At 38.7% G+C, this 21,818-nt stretch overlaps 1 protein-coding gene across 4 annotated transcripts; it reads right to left on the bottom strand.

Moving 5' to 3' along the window:
- Positions 1–13,988: 13,988 nt before the first annotated feature.
- Positions 13,989–20,134, bottom strand: LOC137745688 (uncharacterized). 4 transcript variants are annotated; one of them, XM_088680510.1, is made up of 4 exons: positions 19,944–20,134; positions 19,698–19,784; positions 15,641–18,901; positions 13,989–14,369 (listed from the first exon to the last, which is right to left on the bottom strand). In XM_088680510.1, exon 3 carries the CDS (start codon positions 18,644–18,646, stop codon positions 15,668–15,670), a length of 2,979 nt encoding a protein of 992 aa, XP_088536636.1. In that variant the 5' UTR covers positions 18,647–18,901; positions 19,698–19,784; positions 19,944–20,134; the 3' UTR covers positions 13,989–14,369; positions 15,641–15,667. The 4 variants fall into 4 exon arrangements, with proteins under 4 accessions (XP_088536636.1, XP_088536634.1, XP_088536635.1 ...); XM_088680508.1 differs by lacking the exon at positions 19,698–19,784; XM_088680509.1 differs by lacking the exon at positions 13,989–14,369 and having other exon boundaries at positions 15,464–18,901.
- Positions 20,135–21,818: the final 1,684 nt, after the last annotated feature.

Here is a 21,818-nt window from a genome sequence, read left to right on the forward strand (position 1 = left end):
TTGCCATGTTAGATGACTTGCTGGAGAAAAAGGTGATCAACCTACCTGAGTGTAAACGGCCGGAAGAGATGAACCGTACTGACAGTCCAAGGTACTGTAAATTCCACCGCTTCATTGGTCATCCGACGGAAAAGTGCTTTGTGCTAAAAGATCTCATCATGAAGTTGGCTCAGAAAGGGATCATCGAGCTAGATCTTAATGATGTGGTGAAATCAAACTATACCTCCGTCACTTCTGGCTCTTTGAACTCAAAATCTTCACCTCAACCGCTGGCGGCATGCTCCAAAACCATGTCAGTCAAGTCAAGTGAAGTTGAAGGATGGACTTACGTCACTCCAAAGAAAATGCACAAGAAACATAGGTCTCCTCCACAAGTTCACCAATCGGAAAGGGGGCAAAGCAGCTACCGTCAACCTTCAAAGCTACGTGAAAATGTTGAGGATGATGAAATTATGACACAAAGATTGCCCGTTGCCATCACGATGCGCGATTTCTTCCCCAAAGACTTCTTCAATCACTCATTCAAGACTCCTTGCTATGAAGATTGCAAGGAATGCCTCTCTAAGATCGTTTGACAAATTCAAAAGCTCCTCGTTCGCACGAGCCTAAAAGGCGACAACCAAAGCTCCTTGTCCGCACGAGCATAAAAGGCGACAACAAATGCTCCTAGCCCGCAAGAGCATAAACTGTGTACGGCACCAACAAAAAAAAAAAAAAAAAGAGCATTTGAACTACGTTTCGACTTGATCTCTTTGTTGGAAGGGTATGTAGGTAGCTTGAACGTTTAATTTTGAGTTCAGTCACATCAAAATAAGGTTGTAGTAAAAGTGACTAATGAAAGTCAATATTATTACATTCTTTGTACAAAAAAAAAATTACATGTTATTTGTAAAAAAAAAAAAATAAAAAATAAAAAAAAAATAAAAAAATAAAAAAAGAAAAAAAGAGCAAAATGTCGAAAAACCCAAAATAGTGGGCTGGATTGTTGTGTTGATGATGAAGGCCCATATACCCAAAAGAACCGGGCCCTACTTTCTCTCAAGCCGCAGGCAATTCCTTCAATGGGCCTTGGGCTTGACTGAGTACTCGTCTCCTTGGCTTCAATCTCCAATCTCATCATTTCTCCTCAGCCCTTCAAAAAAAAATCCCCAAAATTCTCAGGTTTTCGATCGTCTCGATCCACCCAATTCCATGGCCACCACCAATGGCGCCTTTCCGAGAGCTGCGGACGCAGACAGACAACTTTCACCTCGCCATTTCTCTCCACCATTTGTCCACTATATAAAACTTCAGCCACAGAAAGCAGAGCAACCCTTGTTTTTAACTTCTCTGATTCCAATTCGGAAGATGGCGAGGAACGGTGTCGCTTCGTGGCGGAGGAAGTCGGAGAAGCTGGATCTCTCGCCGCCGTTGGTTTCGGAGGAAGCTCACGTTCTCGCCGTCGAACGACAGCCTCGTCGATCGCAAGGTCATCGAGCGATTGCTCAAAATTTCCTCCTGTAAAGTGACGACTGTTGACAGCGGAATAAGAGCTCTGCAGTTCCTCGGCCTGGACGAGGAGAAGAGCTCCACCGCCGGATTCGACGGCTTGAAGGTGGACCTGATCATCACGGATTACTGTATGCCTGGGATGACCGGCTACGAATTGCTCAAGAAAATCAAAGAATCTTCCACATTCAAAGCAACTCCTGTCGTGATTATGTCATCACTGCCCTTCACTGTGCCGCCGCTGGCGGTTCCACTGCTTCGCTTGAGGTTGTCAAGCTCTTGCTTGATGCTTCCGCTGATGCTAATTGCGTCAATGCCTACGGAAACATGCCCGTTGACTTGATTGCCCCGGCTTTGAAGTCGCCCTGTAGCTCAAGAAGGAAGGCCATGGAGATGCTGTTGAGAGAGTAAAGAGGGCTTTTCGGTTTCCAGTGAAGCATGGGAAGGATTTGGGTCTGGAGATAGAGGATGAGAGGAAGTTGAACATGTTGAACTCACTTCCGCTGGTTTCGCCTTATTCGGATGGATCCAGATTGGACCTTTGGACTCTGGAAGCCAAGATTCCGGTCCATTAGACGAGCTTGCAGTGCCAGTCTGGACGCCTTCTCAGACGAAGAGTTCTCGAAGAAGATTCAAGAGTTCGCTCTCAGATTCCAGCTCTCCGACAATTTTGACGGCGAAGATGACTTTAACGTTGGCAGAAACGCCTCGAATTCGGAACCAGAAGCGGCGAATTCTGTTGACAATCACGGCATCAGTGAGTCTGCAACGAGAATGAGAGTTGAACAGAACCAGAGCCGGTTCCAGTTGCCGCTCGATCTAGAGCCACCGTGGCTGACCGATTGGCAGCGGAGGGACGATATTGTCGCGGAGGTTAGCATCGAGCGGAAGGCAAACAGCGTCGACGTTCGCTCTCGCTCCGAATCATCAAGCGGAAGATGCAGTGGCAGGAGGGTTTCCGAGAAGCAGGGGAATCTGCGTGCTGCTCTGTAAAAAAGGCCTTCTCTTCCATAGTGTTCATAATCCGAGAGCTCCATAGCTACACGTTGCAGATGAGAGAGATTCTCTTCTTCGAAGATTTGCAGGGGATTTTAAGCAGGGTGCAGAAGGAGATGCAAGCTTCGTTCGTCTGGCTATTTCAACAGGTCTTCTCTCGGACTAAAGGCTCCGACTTTGGGAGCTGCAAAGGAAGCTGGGCGTGGCTTGGGAGTCCGAGAGGTCACTCCTCCTTCGATCATCGACCTCCTCACGGCTGTGCTCCATCCTCAAACTCTCCGAACTCCGCTGCTTCAGCTCTCCAAACTCCCTCCGCAGCGAGTGGTGTCCCTGCAGCGGTAGATGAAACTGTTGAAAATGGTGATACTTCTTCGGAGGACCAGGAAAGCCCAGTTTCTAGTACAATTGAAACATTAGAAACTACAGAACAAACCATAGAAAAAGAAGAGGTGAGTTCTGATATCTTGGCTCCTGAAGGGAGTATATCTACCACGGATGGAATGGAAAATGCAAGTGCGGATTTGTCTGGTGAAATAGCTAATCACACATCGGCTTCAGAAATTCCAACAAGCGGAGAGGCTGCTGCTGAGAGGACCTTCTGATCAAGGAACACTTGCCACGGTCTTCAAATCCCAGAAGAGATCGGACTTGATAAATGAAGGTTATCAAATTCATGGGAGACGGAAAAGGCGATGTGCAATGGTTGTTGTTAGTGGCTGTCTCAGTGATGGTAAAGGTGGAGCTTTGGATTCCAGAGGTTCATCTTCCATGGTAGAACAAGAAGAATAGCTTCTTCCTCTGTCTCCTAGCCGCTACCAATAACCTCAAGCTCGTCACTCTAGCCGTCGTGATCAAAATCGGCGAAGAACTTCAGTGACCGCTGTCAAACGACTAGCCGATCGCGAAGCTCGACGCTTTACACTCTGTCTCAAGCTCTGGCTGCTTCTGCACCTCCACCATGGCTGCTGCCTTTGAATGTGATCAACAAAACCAAAGTTTGTCAACTCACACCCAAAGACCTCCTCCGTCTTCTTGCCTCTGCTGCTGCCTTTGAATGTGCTTGACAAAATCAAAGTTTGTCAATTCACACCCAAAGACTTCCTCCGTCTTCTTGCCTCTGAATGTGATTGACAAAATCAAAGTTTGTCAATTCACACCCAAAGACTTCCTCCGTCTTCTTGCCTCTGCTGCTGCCTTTGAATGTGATTGACAAAATCAAAGTTTGTCAATTCACACCCAAAGACTTCCTCCGTCTTCTTGCCTCTGCTGCTGCCTTTGAATGTGATTGACAAAATCAAAGTTTGTCAACTCACACCCAAAGACTTTCTCCGTCTCTTACCTCCTACTACTCCAAGCTCCTCTGCATTTCCTCTCTGCACCATGTGGGGAATATATAAAAAAATAAAAAATAAAAAAAAAAAGAGGATCTATCTTGGTGGATCAGTACCACCGAAAGAAAAAAAAAATATAATAAAAACAATGATGGTGCTTCTGGAACCATGTGCAAAAAGAAAATATATATATATATATATATATATATATAATAAAAAGAAAGAATAAAAACAATGGTGGTGCTTCTGGCACCATCTGAAATATATATATATATATATATATATATATATAAATGAATGGTGGATCAGCGCCACCGAAAGCAAAGAAAAGAATAAAATAAAATAAAATAAAATAAAATAAAAAGGAATGATGATGGACGGTGATGTATATGTTTTATCTGTATTTAGCACAATACGCTGAATAAAATAAAGCATGTCCATTATATCTCTGATAAATTACAGATATGTGCTTACATATGAAAAAAAAAAAAGAAATACAAGATTGGAGCTTTCACAAAGGATGTTCACGTGAAGCCCCATTACTTGGCAAAACTCTAGAAGTGGAAGGCATCGGAGCAGAAGGCATCGGAGCGGGAGGCATTGAAGCTAGAGCATTTCAGGCCTCAATACTTGGCCAAACGCTGGAAGACCCAGGAAAAAGGTGCCTCTGGAGGAAAGACGAAAACCTTTGACGGTCACTTTGAATCCGACCTTCAGACTCTTGCAGCTCATCAAGCTTCCTCTTCATGCCCGTCGAATAGTTGTTTGCAAGCACGTGCAAACTTCTATTCTCATACTTCAGCTGCTTGATCTCTTGCTTGAGACTTTCCACCTCTGCCATCAACGATTCAACCTGACGGGAGCGAGCAAGTAGGCGTTGGCCTATGTTGGACACAGAGCCTGCACACTGAACGCTGAGAGCGAGGGACTCTTGAACGGCCAACTCATCGGACCATCCTAACAGCAGCCTACTATCTTTTGGAGTGAGGAGGTTCCTAGCTACTATTGTAGCTGTTGTGGCGTCCTACATCACGGATTCTTCACCTGTAAGAGGACCGTTAGAAGATAAAAAAGAAGGGCGCCATACATTACCTTGACCGGGTGCAACCGGATCGCTGCTGAGACTCAAATCTAAGCAAAGGTTCGATGAGTTAGTCATTTTTTCAAAGGTGTTCAGAGAGAAGGGGTGGATGGAGCTAATTCTCAAAAGGCCGGAGACGATTTTCAAGAATGGGCAATTTTCAGAGTGTGTATGTTGGAGTGATCGATACCTCTGTAAAAAGCCAAGCGACACGACCACCGATTCAAAAATCCGGATTTTCCTGCGTGAAGTTCGGCGACGCGTTCGCGGCTTTTCAGAAAATGCGTTCAACTTTGTCAAAAGATATCTGACAAAGTCGAGAACACGTGGAGGCCATCATCGCAACTACACGTCTTTAGCCGACAAGCGCAAAGTTCGGCGACGCTTTCTCTGCTTTTCAGAAAGTGGCGCTCGTTCAGAAATTGAAGAGGCGTCGTTCAGAAATCGAAGAGGCGTCGTTCAGATATCGAAGAGACGTTTGTCGACAAGGGTAAAAGAACGGTACCACCACTTGCTATTAAGAAATCCCTATATGTGTCGACCTTCGTCTCTTATGGCAAGGCAGACCTGAAGAAAATGCCCAACTCTTCCTCACCTCTGAGGGCGCACTCCCAGCAAAGCCTCTCGAAATACTCAATTCTTCTTCTTCCCTTGAGAAAACCTATTCAACCTTTGAAGACACCAGATGCCTGGAGTACAGATGACCCAGGAGGAAACGATAGATTGAAGCATGTGCTGATTCATTCACCGCTTCTTCAAAAGCAAATGTATCTCATATCATCAAGGGCAAAAGCAAAAGTATCTCATATCATGCTTTTTCCCTATCTTTTCCTTTGCCCTTGTTCTCACCTGCCAAGACAAGGACAGAGAAAGCAATATGTCGGAACCTCCACTCAAACCAGTTGCCACCAAGAAGTGAAGCACCATTTAAATGCAAAGGTTGCATTCAACTCCTGCATCGGAGGACAAATACTACAAGAGAAGATGCTAAACCTGCATAAGGAAATACCACTTCTGCAAAGGAGAGCAAGTAAGGCAAGTGAAAATGATACATCGAAGCATGTGGAGACAAGCACAACAAATATATGTGCTGATTCATTCGCTGCTTCTTCGAAAGCAAAGGTATCTCATATCATGCTTTTTCCCTGTCTTTTCCTTTGTCTTTGTTATTACTCGCATGGCAAAGTGAAAGAGAGCAGTCAGCGGCACTTGGAGTCAGTCTTCCGATCTGGAACCGACTACCTGGAATCTATTCCTGATTGCTTACCTAGTATTGCTCTCGAGTAGTCATCTTCAACGGTTGATACACTGCCAGAGAAGGGACAAGGAAACTTCAATCTTTCCAATTCGTATTGAATACGAATTGGAAAGATTGAACAAAGAAACAGGTCAGCACCTCCACCTCGTATTTGCCTGCCATATCCTGAAACCGCTCGTAGACCTTCGGGGGGAGACCAAAAGAATCCTGCTGCCCAGTTCAAGAGTAGCACAAAGGAAAATCAACGAGCGGAGGAGACCAGAAAAATCCTGCTGCCCAGTTCAAGAGTAGCACAAAGGAAAATCAACGATGGGAGGAAACCAGAAAATCTTCCAGTCGAACTCAAGATCAAGCCTCAATGGCCCTTGAAGAAATCACAAGTCCGATTCAAAATCAAGTGTTCACCACCCTTGAATCAAATTCAACTCCAGATAAAAGGAGTAAGTTCAAACCTTCGGAGGAGACCAAAAGAATCTTCCAGCCCAGTTCAAGATTAAGCTTGTGGAAAATCAACGATAGGAGGAAACCAGAAAATCTTCCAGTCGAACTCAAGATCAAGCCTCGATGGCCCTTGAAGAAATTTCCAGCTCAATTCAAGATCAAGCCTCGACGGCCCTTAGGTTGACATCTACATTAAGGGACTTCAAAACGCATCTTCTACACGTGACAAACACATGTCAACGACGCGCCTTGAAGTGGGGGCATTTGTAGACATCGAAATTTCGGTGAAATGAATGTTAACCAATAATTAAAATTTCAACGCTCACGTGTCACATAAATTTTACATGTAGCGTGTGACTCAACGAAAAATCGAAATAAATTGGAAAGGTCATCAAATAGGACACGTGTCAATATCTGGCAGAAATGATTTATTTCATCTGATTATTTAAATCCAAAAAATCAAGTTGTGGAATTCTATAAATAGGAGGCCAAGGCATTCATTTCAGGGGAGAAAGAAAGAAAAAAAAAAGAAGGAAGAAGAAGAGAAAGAAAGAAGGGAATTTACATTACACCAAAACCTTGAAGCCTTGAAACTCTAAAGCTCTCAAGCAAAATCCCGAAGGATCAAGAAAACACTCTTCGTTCTTCATCAAACCCTCCTTCAAGGTCAAGCCCCAACGGCCCTTGAAGAACTTCCGCCGACTCAAGATCAAGCCCCGACGGCCCCTTGAAGAAAGTGTTCATCATCCGTTCGTCCTAAGATCAAGCCCCAACGGCCCTTTGGATCAACAACCTCAACAAATCCACACATCCAATCAGTCTTCAAGATTAGGCCCAAAAGCCCTTGAAGATCCGCTCATCCATCAACCCTCAAGATCAAGCCCCGACGGCTCCCTTGAAGAAATCCATACACCCAGTCTTCAAGATCAAGCTCAAAAGCCCTCGAAGATTCGTTCATCAACTGTTCATCCCTAGATCAAGCCCCGACGGCCCTTTGGATCAACAGCTCATCCACAAACCTACACCCTACGAAGATAGAATCAGAGGATCAAATTACAAAGAGATTGTAACCCCAAAATCATTAAACACAAAATATATTTTGTGCACGTATTCTTGTCTCTTATTTCAGGAACTTTTCGTGTTCACAATGTTTTAGAGGTGTCACAACTCAGTGGGATTAGTCACTATCTTGCAATCTTTTGGGTTTAGAGCAACGTTATATTCTAAACAGTTAACACTACCACATCATCTCTACGATAGAGACAATCAATTAGATTACAATAATCCAATCATTCCTTAATAAAGAATAATGTTTTGTCAAACAAAACATTCATCCATCTCTTATAGTGACGGAATTAAGTTCCTTATTCAAATTGGAATGTAAAGATAATCTTTGGTTTTCCAATTTCTTTGGTAGTTCATATGAGGAAGTAAGTACTATCTGCTTTTGCAGAGATCTATATTTGATTCATGTTCCGAATGTGAAGTACTTTCTCTTCTCTCATTAATCTTCTACTTCTTATTAGCCACACTTTTACAATGATTGTAAAACATAGTTACTAATACGGAATCAAACATTCAAGTAAAAGAACCAACTATTTTGAACTATTCAAGAACATTTTACAACACCTTCGAAAGGTGTGTTCCTGACACTTGCGAGACATTTCTTGCAAATACAGCTTCCATTGTCCATCCTTTCATAAAGAAAGTTTGTTCCCTTGGAGTTTTTCACCTTCTTCATTTGACTTCTCCAATAACTACAATATTCATGGTCCCTAAACGTCCACTGTCTCTCTTGAAACTTATTTCAATTGTGTTATACACATCAAACAATTTGGAGAGAGTGCATTTATTGTTCACTATATAGTTTACAATAAACTTAGTGAACCATTTGGATAGGGACACAAAGGTGAAGTCCTAGCCTAGTTTCCGTCTCATGAAGTGGTTTAACACTTCAACACTCAATGATTCAAAATCATCATAAAGTCCATATTGATGGACTATTTTTGTCAACCAACCATCTTGTTCTAAACAAGATTACAAACATTCAAGAGTTGTTCAAGGCAATTCTCATTTCTTCATACAACAACTTGTAAGTGAAGAATCATGGCACATAAAGTGTCTATGCCCATGTGCTTACTTCTCAAGTTCCTTGTTCATGTAACAAAGAAACAAGCACTAGTGTTTGCATTAACTAAAGGTTGTTCAAAGCAACTCTTATTTGTTCATACAACGATTTGTAAGTGAAGGAATTATAACACTTAAAGTGTTGTCCTCTTTATGATAGACTTATCTAACATATTCTTCCAATGATACATTATCAATAGGAAGATTGTGAGGATGAGACTACTTAGGTACATATACAATCCATTCAAGACAATCTATGAGATTGTGGTACCAAGTCCGGAAACTAAAACCTTCGGCTTTTCTTTGTCAAGTTTTGGATAGCGTTTGCAAATATATCGATAAGTAAATACATAACAAATATAAATTGATTGATTTTAAGCCATTTGATCCGGGTCTTTAAATCAAATAGTACCACCCACTATTTTTTGCAAATTCCATATCCCTCATCGGAATTTGAGAGTTTTGGAGGAAACTCTTAGTAGGGTATGGGAGGCTCACTATTACCAAGCCCACCTCACAATGATATGATGCTGGCTAGCAACAATAATAATGAGAGAGTACTCTTACTCATTTGCATCTAATGTAAGTACCCATCTTATTTGGCCTCTAGAAAATGATACCTCACAATGATATGATGTTGGCTCCATTGCACTTAGTTAAGTCATTCCCACGATGCAAGTTCGGGTAGGGGTTTAAGAACAACCTCACAATGATATGATGTTGATCATTCTCATTGCCTACCTTCACAACATCATGTATGCGTATGGGACTCCTCCTCAATGTAAGCACGCACTTTGCACTCCCCCATGATAGGGTGAAGTTGGTGTACGAGTCACAAATGATCGGAGCCTACCATGGTGGAAGACCATGAAAGAGTGTTCAAAGCATTCTCACGCTTGTCAACTTAATAATGGTTTGGTTGAGGGTTTTTAGGTCTCATCACATATAAGCATTCATTTTAATCACATTAAAACAATTTGGTCCTATTACAACTATTGGTCCATGTGATTGATTTAGTAGTATATGATACAACACGAGCCTAGTGTTGGATCTTGGTCTAGGGATGGTGATTGATTTTAGTTACGTGTTTAATCACATTAAGGCGTGTTTTCTTATTGGGCGTTGGACCCTCTACTCCAATTTCATGCATATCAAATAAAACAAGAAAGGAGTACTTCAAAGTAAAGATGAGCTTATGCTCTTTTACAACACTTGATCAAAACAAAGTACTTTAAAGTAAAGAAGAGCTTATACTCTTTTACAACATTTGATCATATCAAATTACAACCAAAATCTAATCTACACATTCCCATGGTTCAAACAAATTTGAGAGACGGCCTTTCACATAGTTGAATTATCGTAGGCTTAGTTTCATAATCACCTTTTCTTTAATTAATTAACGCTTTAACTAATTAAACTTGAATGCAAAATTGTCATTTGGTTTTTGTATCCATAGATTTGATTTAGATGGAGCTAAATGAAATGAAAATCCAATTCTCATTTAAAGATACAAAACTATTTTGTTCTCAACTAATTTGGGCCAAAAAGCAATAACCTCAACCATTGGGCTATATTGCGAAACACAAACTTTTGAGGTCACTTTGTAAAAACACAAAAGTCCGCTACTTCATGTAATTACAATTAGCACCCAAAAATTTCATCAAATGCAAAAACTTCATTAAAGGAGCGAAACAATTTGTCCTTTAGTGATTTTAGGCCTTTACGTAAAAACGTAAACTTTCGAGTCAAAGTATAAATACACAAAAGTATCAAAACTTTATGTAATTGCATAAAAGCCCCAAAAGTACTCCCTTTGAAGGAGTGGGCAGTCATGGTAGTATGAGGGAGTGGTTTTTGATGAAAAACAAGGTCTTAAAGTCAAACATGTTGAAAAGGTGATGGGTATGGTGTTGAAAAAAAATAGGTATGGGTGTGTAAGAGAAGTATCAATCATGTACCAAAAATTCAAACACATTTTCAACTTTCAATCACACTTTAAAAAATGTCTTGTGATTGAAAAGTCTCACCAACCAACACAAAACAAAGACTTTATGTAATGAACCAAAACTTTGAATCAAAATACCAAACTTTTTGTTCTTGGTAAGAACATATCAAGAACAATGAAGAACATCCATGAAAACCCATAAGAGCTCCATGAACATTTTTCACCCAAAGACACCCAAAAACACTCAAACTTAAGGGAAATAACATATTACCATACTAGGGTGCTTAGGGGTTCCAAAAGTCACTTTAAAACACTTTTAACAAGACAAACATGAACCCCAAAATCCACCCTTTGGATTTGGCCGAATTTCCCCAAAAAACATGGCACCAAATTTCAGCTCCAAAATTCATGCATATGAACTACATCTACAACATTTGAGATGGCAAATTTTCTAGCAAAATTTACATTCAAAGAAGCAAGAATAAAGTTTGCAACAATTACAACATTCAAATCAAAGACTATGAACTACAAAACCCAAAAGGATTCACCAACTATTAGACCTAGGCTCTTGATACCACTAGAAGGAAATATTTGTGAAAACAAGTTCATTTGAGCAACATCTATGCATGCAATTAACAATTAAAGGCAGAATCATGCTTGTATGCGCTCAAAAACAAAACTATACCCATGAAATTCAAAGCCTAGTAGTTGGGTGAATCAAGACTCAACTCAAGAACAAAGTGAGTTGAGAAATCTTATACCTTATTGATTCCTCTTTGCATAAGCAAGGGCTAATCCCCTAAGGAGAGGGCCTTCATTCCTTGCTTCTTAGCTCCATGGATTTCTTGGAGGAGGATGGTTGAAAGGATTCTCCAAGTTCCCAAAATAGAGAACCTCTAATTTTTCCACACCAAGTAGAGCTTTGATGAGGAGATGAGTGACCTAGGAAGATTTAGATGCTAGTAAAACCTTCCTAGGGTGGCTGGCCTCTTAGAGAGAAAAGGTAGCTTGTGTTCTCATTTTTTCTCCAAAAGAAACCCTAAGGATGAAATGGCTATAAAGTTGCCTTTATACCACCTCACAATGTAGTGGCAAACTTGCAATTAAAGCAAGTTCACTACCCTTTCTCTATATGGCCGGCCTTAAGGGTTTATAGGGCTTTCAAGCCCTTTGTGTTTTCAAGTTGTCATACAACTCGAGTTATTGGACTTGACATTCAAGTCCAATTGGGCCTTGCAGCCCAAAACTAACCCGAGGTCTAAAACGAACTTATTCATTTGATTAATCATCATATTAATTAATTTTTGCCATAAATAATTAAACCATTTAATTATCCTTCCTCATCTCCATTATTTCTTCATTCTCTACCTTACACGGTGTACAATCCATTAGATTTCTTTTAGCAAGGCAGTGGGTGATTATAACTCTTCATATCGATTGTGAATTGAAACTTACTTTCAATTCTCCCTTTAGTGATTATACATGTTTAGGGCTTCCACAAACCATGAGTGACACCTAGCAGTATGTCATGGTTACCCAAGCTAATCATAAGAGGTGGAGAACCTATTCAGTTTAGGATTACAATGCAATACGGTCTTTCTCTAATACAATACTCTTGACCACATTGTTTGGTTTGATAGTTTATTCATGTCTACTGTCCAATGTGATTCTTTTACTTATATGATTACCTTGAATGTGATTTGGAACAACTTCATAAATCTCATTCATACTCTGGCAAGATATTCTTAATCATATCATAGAGTATTCTCCCTCAAACGGTTTGAAGGTTAGAGATCCCTTGTTGCGCATTCACTTGCCTCCATGGCTAAGTGGCTTAACCCCAACTATGCCGTGGACACCCTCTGATGGCGTGACTTTGACATAGTCAAAGATCAAGGACCTAACCACAAGACAACTATGATGCCTCAGGTCAAATGACTACTTTGCATTATCCTAACCATGAGTTCTCATGTGACATGAGTATGAGAACTCCTCGTTGATCGTGTTCAATGGACTCATTCTCTATTGAGCACCTACATGCTTGTCTTGGTGTCAGTCACACCAATGACTCGAGACCAGTCACTCTCCCTAAGAGAAGGCATAGCACGTACTAATCTTAACGGACTGTCAATGCCTAATTGGCAATCCTATGATCAGGAACGTTTAGGATATGTATACGAAGAGAATGGTCTCATGTATCTAACTTATTTAGATCACATTCTCCCAGTTGCATATTCCTTGGACTTATTGTTTAAGCATATAACATTTATATGAGACGGCTTAAAACAATAATCTTTACCCTTTATATTAAAGTAGATTACTTTAACATATGAAATGTCCGTAAAGTATCATCATATGATCGGTTTTTGGGCACATTTCCAACAAAATAGTCATCAAAGAAGAAGGAGAATTAAAAGTAATTGTTAATTCACTAAGTGATTGGATAAATACTAATCAATTGGATTGATACCAATCACCTCACTACCTCGCTAATTAGAACCTAAAACGATTGTACACCGATACACTGTTGCGGTGAGACAACTAAAGGATGATGAAATTAATTAATTGGATTAATTAAGTGTTATGATTAATTAGAAAGTCTAAAGAAATCATAGAAGCGATGAAAGATCGTTTCGGGTTTAAAGAAAAGTTCGGGTTCATTCGGGCCCATTGGGCTTTTTATTCAAGCATACGATGACTTGAAATAACAAAAACCTAAAGCCCAAATCAACACTAAGGGGCCGGCCAAAGATGAGGAAAGAAGAGAGAGAGAGTCAATTAGTTGACTTACTTCTTTTACCTTTATAAAGGGAGTTTAATGAAAAAGTTTCATTAGGGTTTTTTGTGTGAACTTTTCAACAAGAGAGTCTCTCTCTCTACACACATACATAGCCGGCCACCAAAGGGGGATATAGCTAATCATCTCTTCCCTTTTTGGTTATTCCAACATCCATCTCACTACACTAGTGGGTGTGGATCTTTAGAGGTCTTCTACTTTGGAGATTAGAGGAGAATCAAAGGAGCTCCAAATCTATCAAGGTGGAGAAAACAAGGAGGGGAGGCTAGACTCAAGGAGTTCCAGGAACAAAGAGCTTGGAGGTGGTCCATCCTTGGTCTAAAGTCTAGATCAAGAGGTATAAACTCAACCTTCACTTTGTTCTTCAATACTTTGTTTGATGCAGCATATATGAACTTATGCTTCTTGAAGCGGATTTGCATGACTATAGCTTTGATAATATGTGATAATATGCTTCCGTTGCTTATGTATATAAATTTAGAATTGTATATGCATGCTAGTCACTGGAAATCCCACTATAAATCTCATAATTTCCCTTCACCTACATATCAGCTTTTGCCATAAAAGTCGTCGACAACATGAGCTCTATTGGGTCAACATGAAGTAATCACCCACATCAATAGCTAAATAACGAACGAGACGCATAATAGCCTATGAGTGAGATGTACTTAAGTCGTCCATATCTAACTAACCAGTACAGAAAAATAAGATCCTTACGTTGCATGACTTTTAGCTCAAACCCTGCATTCGAGCGAATTTTTGGTGAGCAATATTTGTTGTTTTCGGAGTTTCGAGTAATCTTGGTGAGAAATTTCTACTAAGATTGGTTGGGTTTCCATTTCACAGGTCAAGAGAAGAGAGCACAAGCAGCACCCTTGTGGCCCTTGTCAAGATGGCAAGGCAACCTGGCCAGAGCAGAGAAAAAACAATACACAAGGTAAACAAAATTAAATGAGTAGGTACAACATGTTATAGAAGGCGTAAAGTGCTTGGAGAACAACAATGCTGAACAAAACGTAACAGCTACTTGCAATAAAGATACAACAACAACAACAACAAACCCTAAATTATTTCAAAAACTAAAACAAATTGTAATAAAGATACACATCACAGGATTTGTTTTCATTACATGATAGAAGTGTAGCTTTAACAGCTGACTAAGAATAAACACTGATGAAAGCGGAAGCAATGCAATATTTCCTAAAACAAATTTGCCATGTTATACCAACATAGTAATAAGCTTGTGTACATTTAAACCAAATGTAGGTGAGACTTTGTACTCTTAATTTTAACAAACTATCACGATAGTTTATGGAAGAGTACTTAGCCATCCATATATCATAATGGTAGCATGATTGAATAGTGAGTACGTAGACAAGAACTACACCAAGGTTACCAGAAGTCGAAGACTAAAATGAGAACAAGAGAATTATTTTTTTTAAGGAGAATTTAGCGAGGTACTTTTGTGAAACCACCAGAGTATGCAAACAATTAGAATATCTCTTGGATACTAAAATTTTGCCGTTGGCAAGGATTACCCCATCAAAACATTCTGAATACAACCTTTTCATCTTCAGATTGCATGTCCACTTTCAAAAGAAAGACCTCGCGAACGAAAAACAGTGTAGCTATGAGCATTGACTTAAAGAGTAACAAGATATATAAATCAAAGGTGAAAACAGAAAACTAATAAAAAATATATACAGGTTCACGTCCTATAACTTTTCACAACCATTTACAAAGCATATCGTAGTCAAGCAAACATGCCTTCATTCTAACCAATAAAATATAACAAAAATAGAACACTGAATGTCAAATACTCATGTAGTCATGTGCTAATTCTTTTGACAATACAATATGACTCTCATGCAGAAAGCTTAATATACATGCCGGTGTGTCTCTGTATTTCTCAATCTGAAAAATAATCTGTATTTGTCTTATTATGAATCAGTTTACAGATTTATAGTCATGCACTGAAGAGAAGAGTCAAAGATCGTATAAAAGAGTCAAATGTCGTGTCACATTTAATAATCTGATAAATGTCACATATATAGAATGGACTCATAAGATTTATAACTAGTCTGATTTGTCTATTAGTTCGAAATTGTATCATAGATCAATCATACACTCAAGATCAAATTTTACAATATGAGATATAGAAGCCTGAACAGCTTACCTTCCAATGAAACGCATTACATAACCATCATACTTGTCGCATTGCATTTTTGCACATAGTATTTAAGGATAAGTTGCCAGAAATATCAGTGTCACTCCCATTAAAATACTTCAATAACCACAAAATGGCAGAACGGTTTATCATTCCTGCTGAATCATGAATGATGAGATCCCCATTTTTGCTCTCAACTTTTTCTGAAAACTCAGCCAAGCTTTCAAATAGCATGGAGCCATTAGATACAGCCCATTTAGCCATAACAGCAGAAGCAAAATCCTGAAAGACACTGTTAGGTAATAACATGAGAGCCCCAACAAGCTCAGGCGTGGGTGGACAGCAACTACAGAGTGTAAGAAGACCTTCAACAGCAATGGCACTCACATTTGCATCTAATTTCTCTAACCAGAAAAACTTTGAAAGTAGTCCCTGCACTTGCACAGTGGAAACCGCTAGCTCTGATCTAATCAAGCCCCAGAATTTATGTTGTTCCACACAACCCCAATTAAGGGAATTCTTCATTAAGCGGAAAACTGTTTCAGTATTCTCACCAAAAATGGAAAATCTTTTCAAGCCAATCTCAATTTGTATATTAACAAGATCAGCATGATCTAATTGACCAACAAGTAGCTTGACGATGCCTTCCTCACCAATGGACATATCAGAAAGATGACAATAGACACTGGAAAACAAGAATTTTAATCGCTTCCTCTCCCACACAGAACAAGTCATTATGTCAGAAAAAAGGAGCTGCGGCAGAGAATTTTCAGTATCCTTGAATAAGGCAGTTCTTGAATACACAAGGAAGCATTTGTAGGCAGCAAAGGCACCATCGACTAACATTGCAACTAACTTCTTTTCCGCTTTAGAAATAGACTCAATAGTTTCATATGAGTTTTCAGTTCTACCATGCAAAAAAGAAAAGTACCCATTGACATGATATAGCAGCAGACGGATGCCCGAATCACTTGGAGTAATAGAATTAACGTCAACCATGGCATCTCCAAAAAGACCCACCATGCGTGCCTCATAAGCTAGTCTTGATGCATACAATAATAACCTTGCTCCAACTGGAAAACCATTCTTTAACCAGAATAGTAGCATAGCTTGCATATTTTGATGCTGTGAAAGAACAAACATACGGATAATTAAGGATGTAGCAGACCCAACTTCATCACCGTTTTCAGGACTATCTGGATGAAAATCGAGAGGAGAAAATAATTTGGACCCACTCAATTCATACAACTTTTTTATTTTAGAAGATAAAACATCCGGGAGAATGAAGCCACTCTCTGGTCCTTGGCCATCAAAACTCACAAATAAAAGTAACAGTTCTTCCAAAGTACAAAGAGCCATTGGATTTGAATTTTTAATTGCTTCTCCAAGATTATGAATCAAATTGTCTATATCAAGAACTTGACCTTCCCTGTCCACTACTAATGGACTATGGGAAGGAGCTGCATCATCTGATATCATAACTTTAGGTTCAGCTGATTTGATCCTAAACCTGTCTCCTTGGCTACATTTTGGTTGCCATTCTGTTAATGGTAATGGAGTTTCCATACATGAAGAGTTCGAACTCACAAAATTAGCAGGATGGCAAGCTTGTTGCAACTCTTTAGAAATTTCAAATTTCCTACCTGACAAAAACCTACCAAGCCTCTCTTTCAATATAGGAGACAATGCATCACAAGAGGTCAAGACATCGAGTGAACGAATCACTCCTCTCTTAACAAGTACACTAAAAGAAGATGACACACCTTTAGCTAAGATATGGTAATGTTCCACATCATAGTTGTCCATAAGAAGGAACAAAAATTCAAGAATAGTATGAGTTACATCAATGTATCTGGGTATAGAATAGACCATTAATAACATTGCTGGTTCAATATCCATAATATTGTCTACTCTTTCCTCGAAAAAGAGCCAATCATAAAGTAGAGCTAGTTTCACATTCGCTTCAACATAATTCTTCGTGCAAGATTTGAAAAGCCAACCCATAACAGCCCATCTTGGAATGACATCTGACTGAATGATTTCATTGGTCGGGTGGTAAGCACAACATATAAAGCGAACAATGTCAATTATGAGAGTCTCTCTGTTTGGTTCAAATAGAAACTTCTTGGAAAACCATGCCTGATGACGCTTCTGGTTTCCCAACTTCACATGAGTGACCAAAAATCGTAAATGGGCCTCCATTTCTGGAGTAATCCTAAGTAACATATACTCGCTTGGAGTCCTTGTGTTATAGAGTTGTGGAATACCTGAAAATCCCTGAGCCTTAAATTCGCCGCGATTCAATACCAAATCCTTCCATATTGTTCTAAACTTGGGTAAATGAACCAAATCTTGTAGAAGTCGAACAAGATCCCTGCCAATCTTCAAACACAAAGGAAACTTCTCCTTAAAAACTTTAATGCAAAAATCCACCTCCAATTGCTTTAATGCCTCTAATTTTGGATTGCTTAACAACCTACAGTGATCAGCTAATAACCGAAGATATGTATACAATCCACTAGTCAAAATCATCGGTTCTACTTCTAACAAACAATCCCATTTGGTCATAAAAATGCTCACCATCTCAAAGCAAAGCCACAGATTTCCATCACTATAATCCCCTCCAATAATTTGCCTCAACAAGCAAACCAACAAACCATCAACACCTACCGCTAGAACATTGATCAACTCCTTAGTAACCCAAATTAATTGAGACTTCACCGGTTCAAGAAGTTTCACATACAGTTCATTCACAACCTTGACTAGCAAGCTAACAAACCAGAAATACCCATCAGTGACAATAGCATGTAAGTGCTTCATATGTGTTTTTCCAACATGGCTTTCACATAATACACCATAAAGGATCGCTTTGTTGAGCAACAAGTATTCTTGTGGGTTTGGAATTGTTAATGAAAAAGGGGGCCTCAGTTTTGGTTCAAGAAGTTCAAAGGCTTGTCTCAGAGAGAGCTCTATTGGGTTTCCAGCTTCATGGGAAGAGGTTTGAATTAGTTTCATTTCCACGTCTGGTTTATATAGAACAGCTGTAATGACCCTCTGTGTGTAATTGGGGAATAATGGTAGTAGAATTGAGTTAAGAGACTCAGAGGTTACTGAAATTTAACTTAGCAAATCATATTTAATGGAGACATAGAAATAGCTGAGGGGAGCACCTCATAGCAGATCTTCTGTATATTTCAATAACAAAAAGTTGGGCACTGGTTAGCGGCTTCTTGGATCATGCCACTGCTCATAGTAGCTCATCGAGCACACCTGCATGAGTAGAATAAAAACAATCTAAGAAATGTATACATAAGAGCTATCGCAGAGAACCCCAACACTCTGTATAGTCAGGTAGTAAATCAAGGAGCCATATCCAATGCAAGAGAGCATTGTACCAGCTTCTTTTTCTTTTGGATAAAAAGAAACTCGCAACAAAACTACTAGTACAATACATTAAGAGACTCCAGACTGAAAAAAAAATAATCCCTAAATTATGGAGATACCAAAGTGCATAAAGTAAGCCCAAAATCCAACTCTCCCCACACATTATCCACCCACCCTCTAACATCGTAAAAAGTCCTATTTCTTTCCCATCTCAACCGATCATCTTCATTACGATCTTTCTAATAGATATGGGATTCACATACCCACCTAAATTAGAGAGATTGTATACAACACGAGCAGTAGAGATGGTAATTATAGAGCAACGGTCAATTTTGAATGAAACTATTTTTCTTAGAAACTATATTTTAGGCATGTGGGTTATGCATAACCTCATTCACGTAATGTTTTCTTTTTCCCTTTTTTTTTGTCTAAGAATTTTCTTTTTATTAAAAGGAAACCTCATTGATGTAATAATCTTACTATTAAATGTTCAGAATCCTACATTAATATTAGTAAAATACAAATATGAATATAGGTATGAAGGGTTTTCTGACATTTAGTATGAACGGTATAATAACATCGGCAAGTAAACGAAATTGTTTCGTTAAACCTATAACATTTAGCCCTTCATGACTAGAGATTAAGCTGGATAGAGCAAGTGATTATGCAATAGAGCAAATACCATATTCAGACGTTTTAACAAACACCCGGTGTGCAACGCAGCCAAGAAACCAAAACCAATCGGGAAAAACGGCCAGCGCCTTCTTAACTGGCAAAGGCATACACAACCAAGAATTTCAATTTTAAGGAGCCTATGAAAACGATTGGTGGATAGCAGACAATAGGAAACATCAACTCTACAGATATACGTATACATATGTGTGTGTGTGTGTGTGTGTGTGTGTGTTCACGAAAGAAGAACACTTACATACACGACTATACGATATATCGGGAGAGCTCGACGCGAACTTGATTACTTGGCCGCTGTGACTGAGAAGAAAAGGCGCGGAAGGAAGAGAAGGTCGGGAAAACGGCGACGAAGTAAGCGTGGCGACATAGGTGCGAGTAACCCAAGTGTCGCGAAAGGGTAATGCTACGGAACAAATTTAGTAAACAAAACACATAAAAGTTGATAATTGAATTATATTTAAGTGTTAATTCATGCCCTTATTTCTTATTGTTACACATCATTGAATTTGTAAATTTAGTCTACTTAACATTACTCATTGCAAAATCGTCTGCATTATTTAGAATGCGCTGCTAAGATCATCTCTAATCCTTAGAGATAAAAGTCAAGCCACTACCTTTTATACACACAATTTTGATTTACATGATGCACCGATTAGACGAATGCGATGTTCCTAGCAATTTTTATCCACGAAACTACTGGCGCCATGAGATGCTTTAGAAATTGTATGGTAATCAAAATTCAGGGTTTTTAAGTACACCCACATATTGAAATGATTGAAGACTTGAGATGCTTTTGAAATTGAAGAACATGAAGCAGGGGTACAATCTAGGCTCATATTCGTGGGTGTATTTGATTTTATTGATTTCATTTGTGTTCTTTTTTTTATTTATTTATTATTTTGCAGAGGGAGAAGGTGAGATTGTAGGAAGATGAGAAGAGAAAGCCACAAATGGGAGGACAATAGAATAAAATTAAGTAATTGGCGTAAAAAGTTAAGAAATTGAAGAGATACAGAGAAAATTTGATGAGTATTGAAGAAAATTAGAAGAAGAAAATATGTTTGGAAGGTGAGAATGTGCCAAGAAAATTCAAGAAGAGGAGAGAGAAGAATATAGTACTGTTAAGTTTCATAAATAGTGTAGCACCGTTAAGTTTATGTGTGTAATACTGTTAAGTTTCATAAACAGTGTAGTCAAAGTAGTACCGTTAAGTTTCATAAATAGTGTATTACCGTTTAGTTTCATAAAAAGTGTAATAAGTTTCATAAACAATGTAGTACCATTAAGTTTCATAAACAATTTGTGTGAGAACGCGCGTATCAGAATTTTTTTTAATATTAAATTATGTCCTTTTTAAAATTTAATTTCTTTTGTGCTTTTTATTAAAATTTAAGAGTTTTTCATTAAAATTTAAGTCTTTTTCTTTTAACAAAGTTATGGCATAGTTTTTTTTTATTAAAATATACTTAACCCAAGCTCATTTCATGAAAGTTCCTTAAAATTTTAGCCTAATTTATTTATTTTGGTAACCTTTTTAAAAAAATAAATTTATATAAATTATACTAATTTATTTTTATGAACATTTTAACATAAAAATATTTGAACTTTGATAATTAATTAAAAATAATACAAATCCATAGGTATTTATAAAATTATAAGTGAAATTTGATTTAGATAATTATTTAGACATTAGATTTAATTTTGGTCCATTAAATCCCTTTTTTTTTTCTTTTTTTTTTTTTGTAACCGTTAGATTTAATATCATTTGATTACAGTCGTTGATTTCGGAAAGGGATCCCTGGATTCCTTCCTCCTAATCCACCAATTCAGGTAATTCGTGCCGTTGAAATTTGATCCAATGACTGAAGTTATTATAACTTTTAAAGTGGGCCCCTGTTTGTAACTGTTGAATCAAATTTCAATGTCACGGATTCCCTGATTTAATGTATTAGGAGGAATGGATCCAGAGAGGATCCCTTTCCATTGATTTAAAAGTTAAAAATAAACAAAGGTTTGAAATATGACATATTGTTGGGTCTAGAATAATTTAAGCCCAGCTTAATTTTTGGGGTGAATTTAGCCCAAAATATATTTTCTCCCAATACTTATTTTA

This window comes from Pyrus communis, chromosome 11, assembly GCF_041283825.1.
Source record: "Pyrus communis isolate YQ-2024b chromosome 11, ASM4128382v1, whole genome shotgun sequence".
NCBI lineage: Eukaryota > Viridiplantae > Streptophyta > Magnoliopsida > Rosales > Rosaceae > Pyrus > Pyrus communis.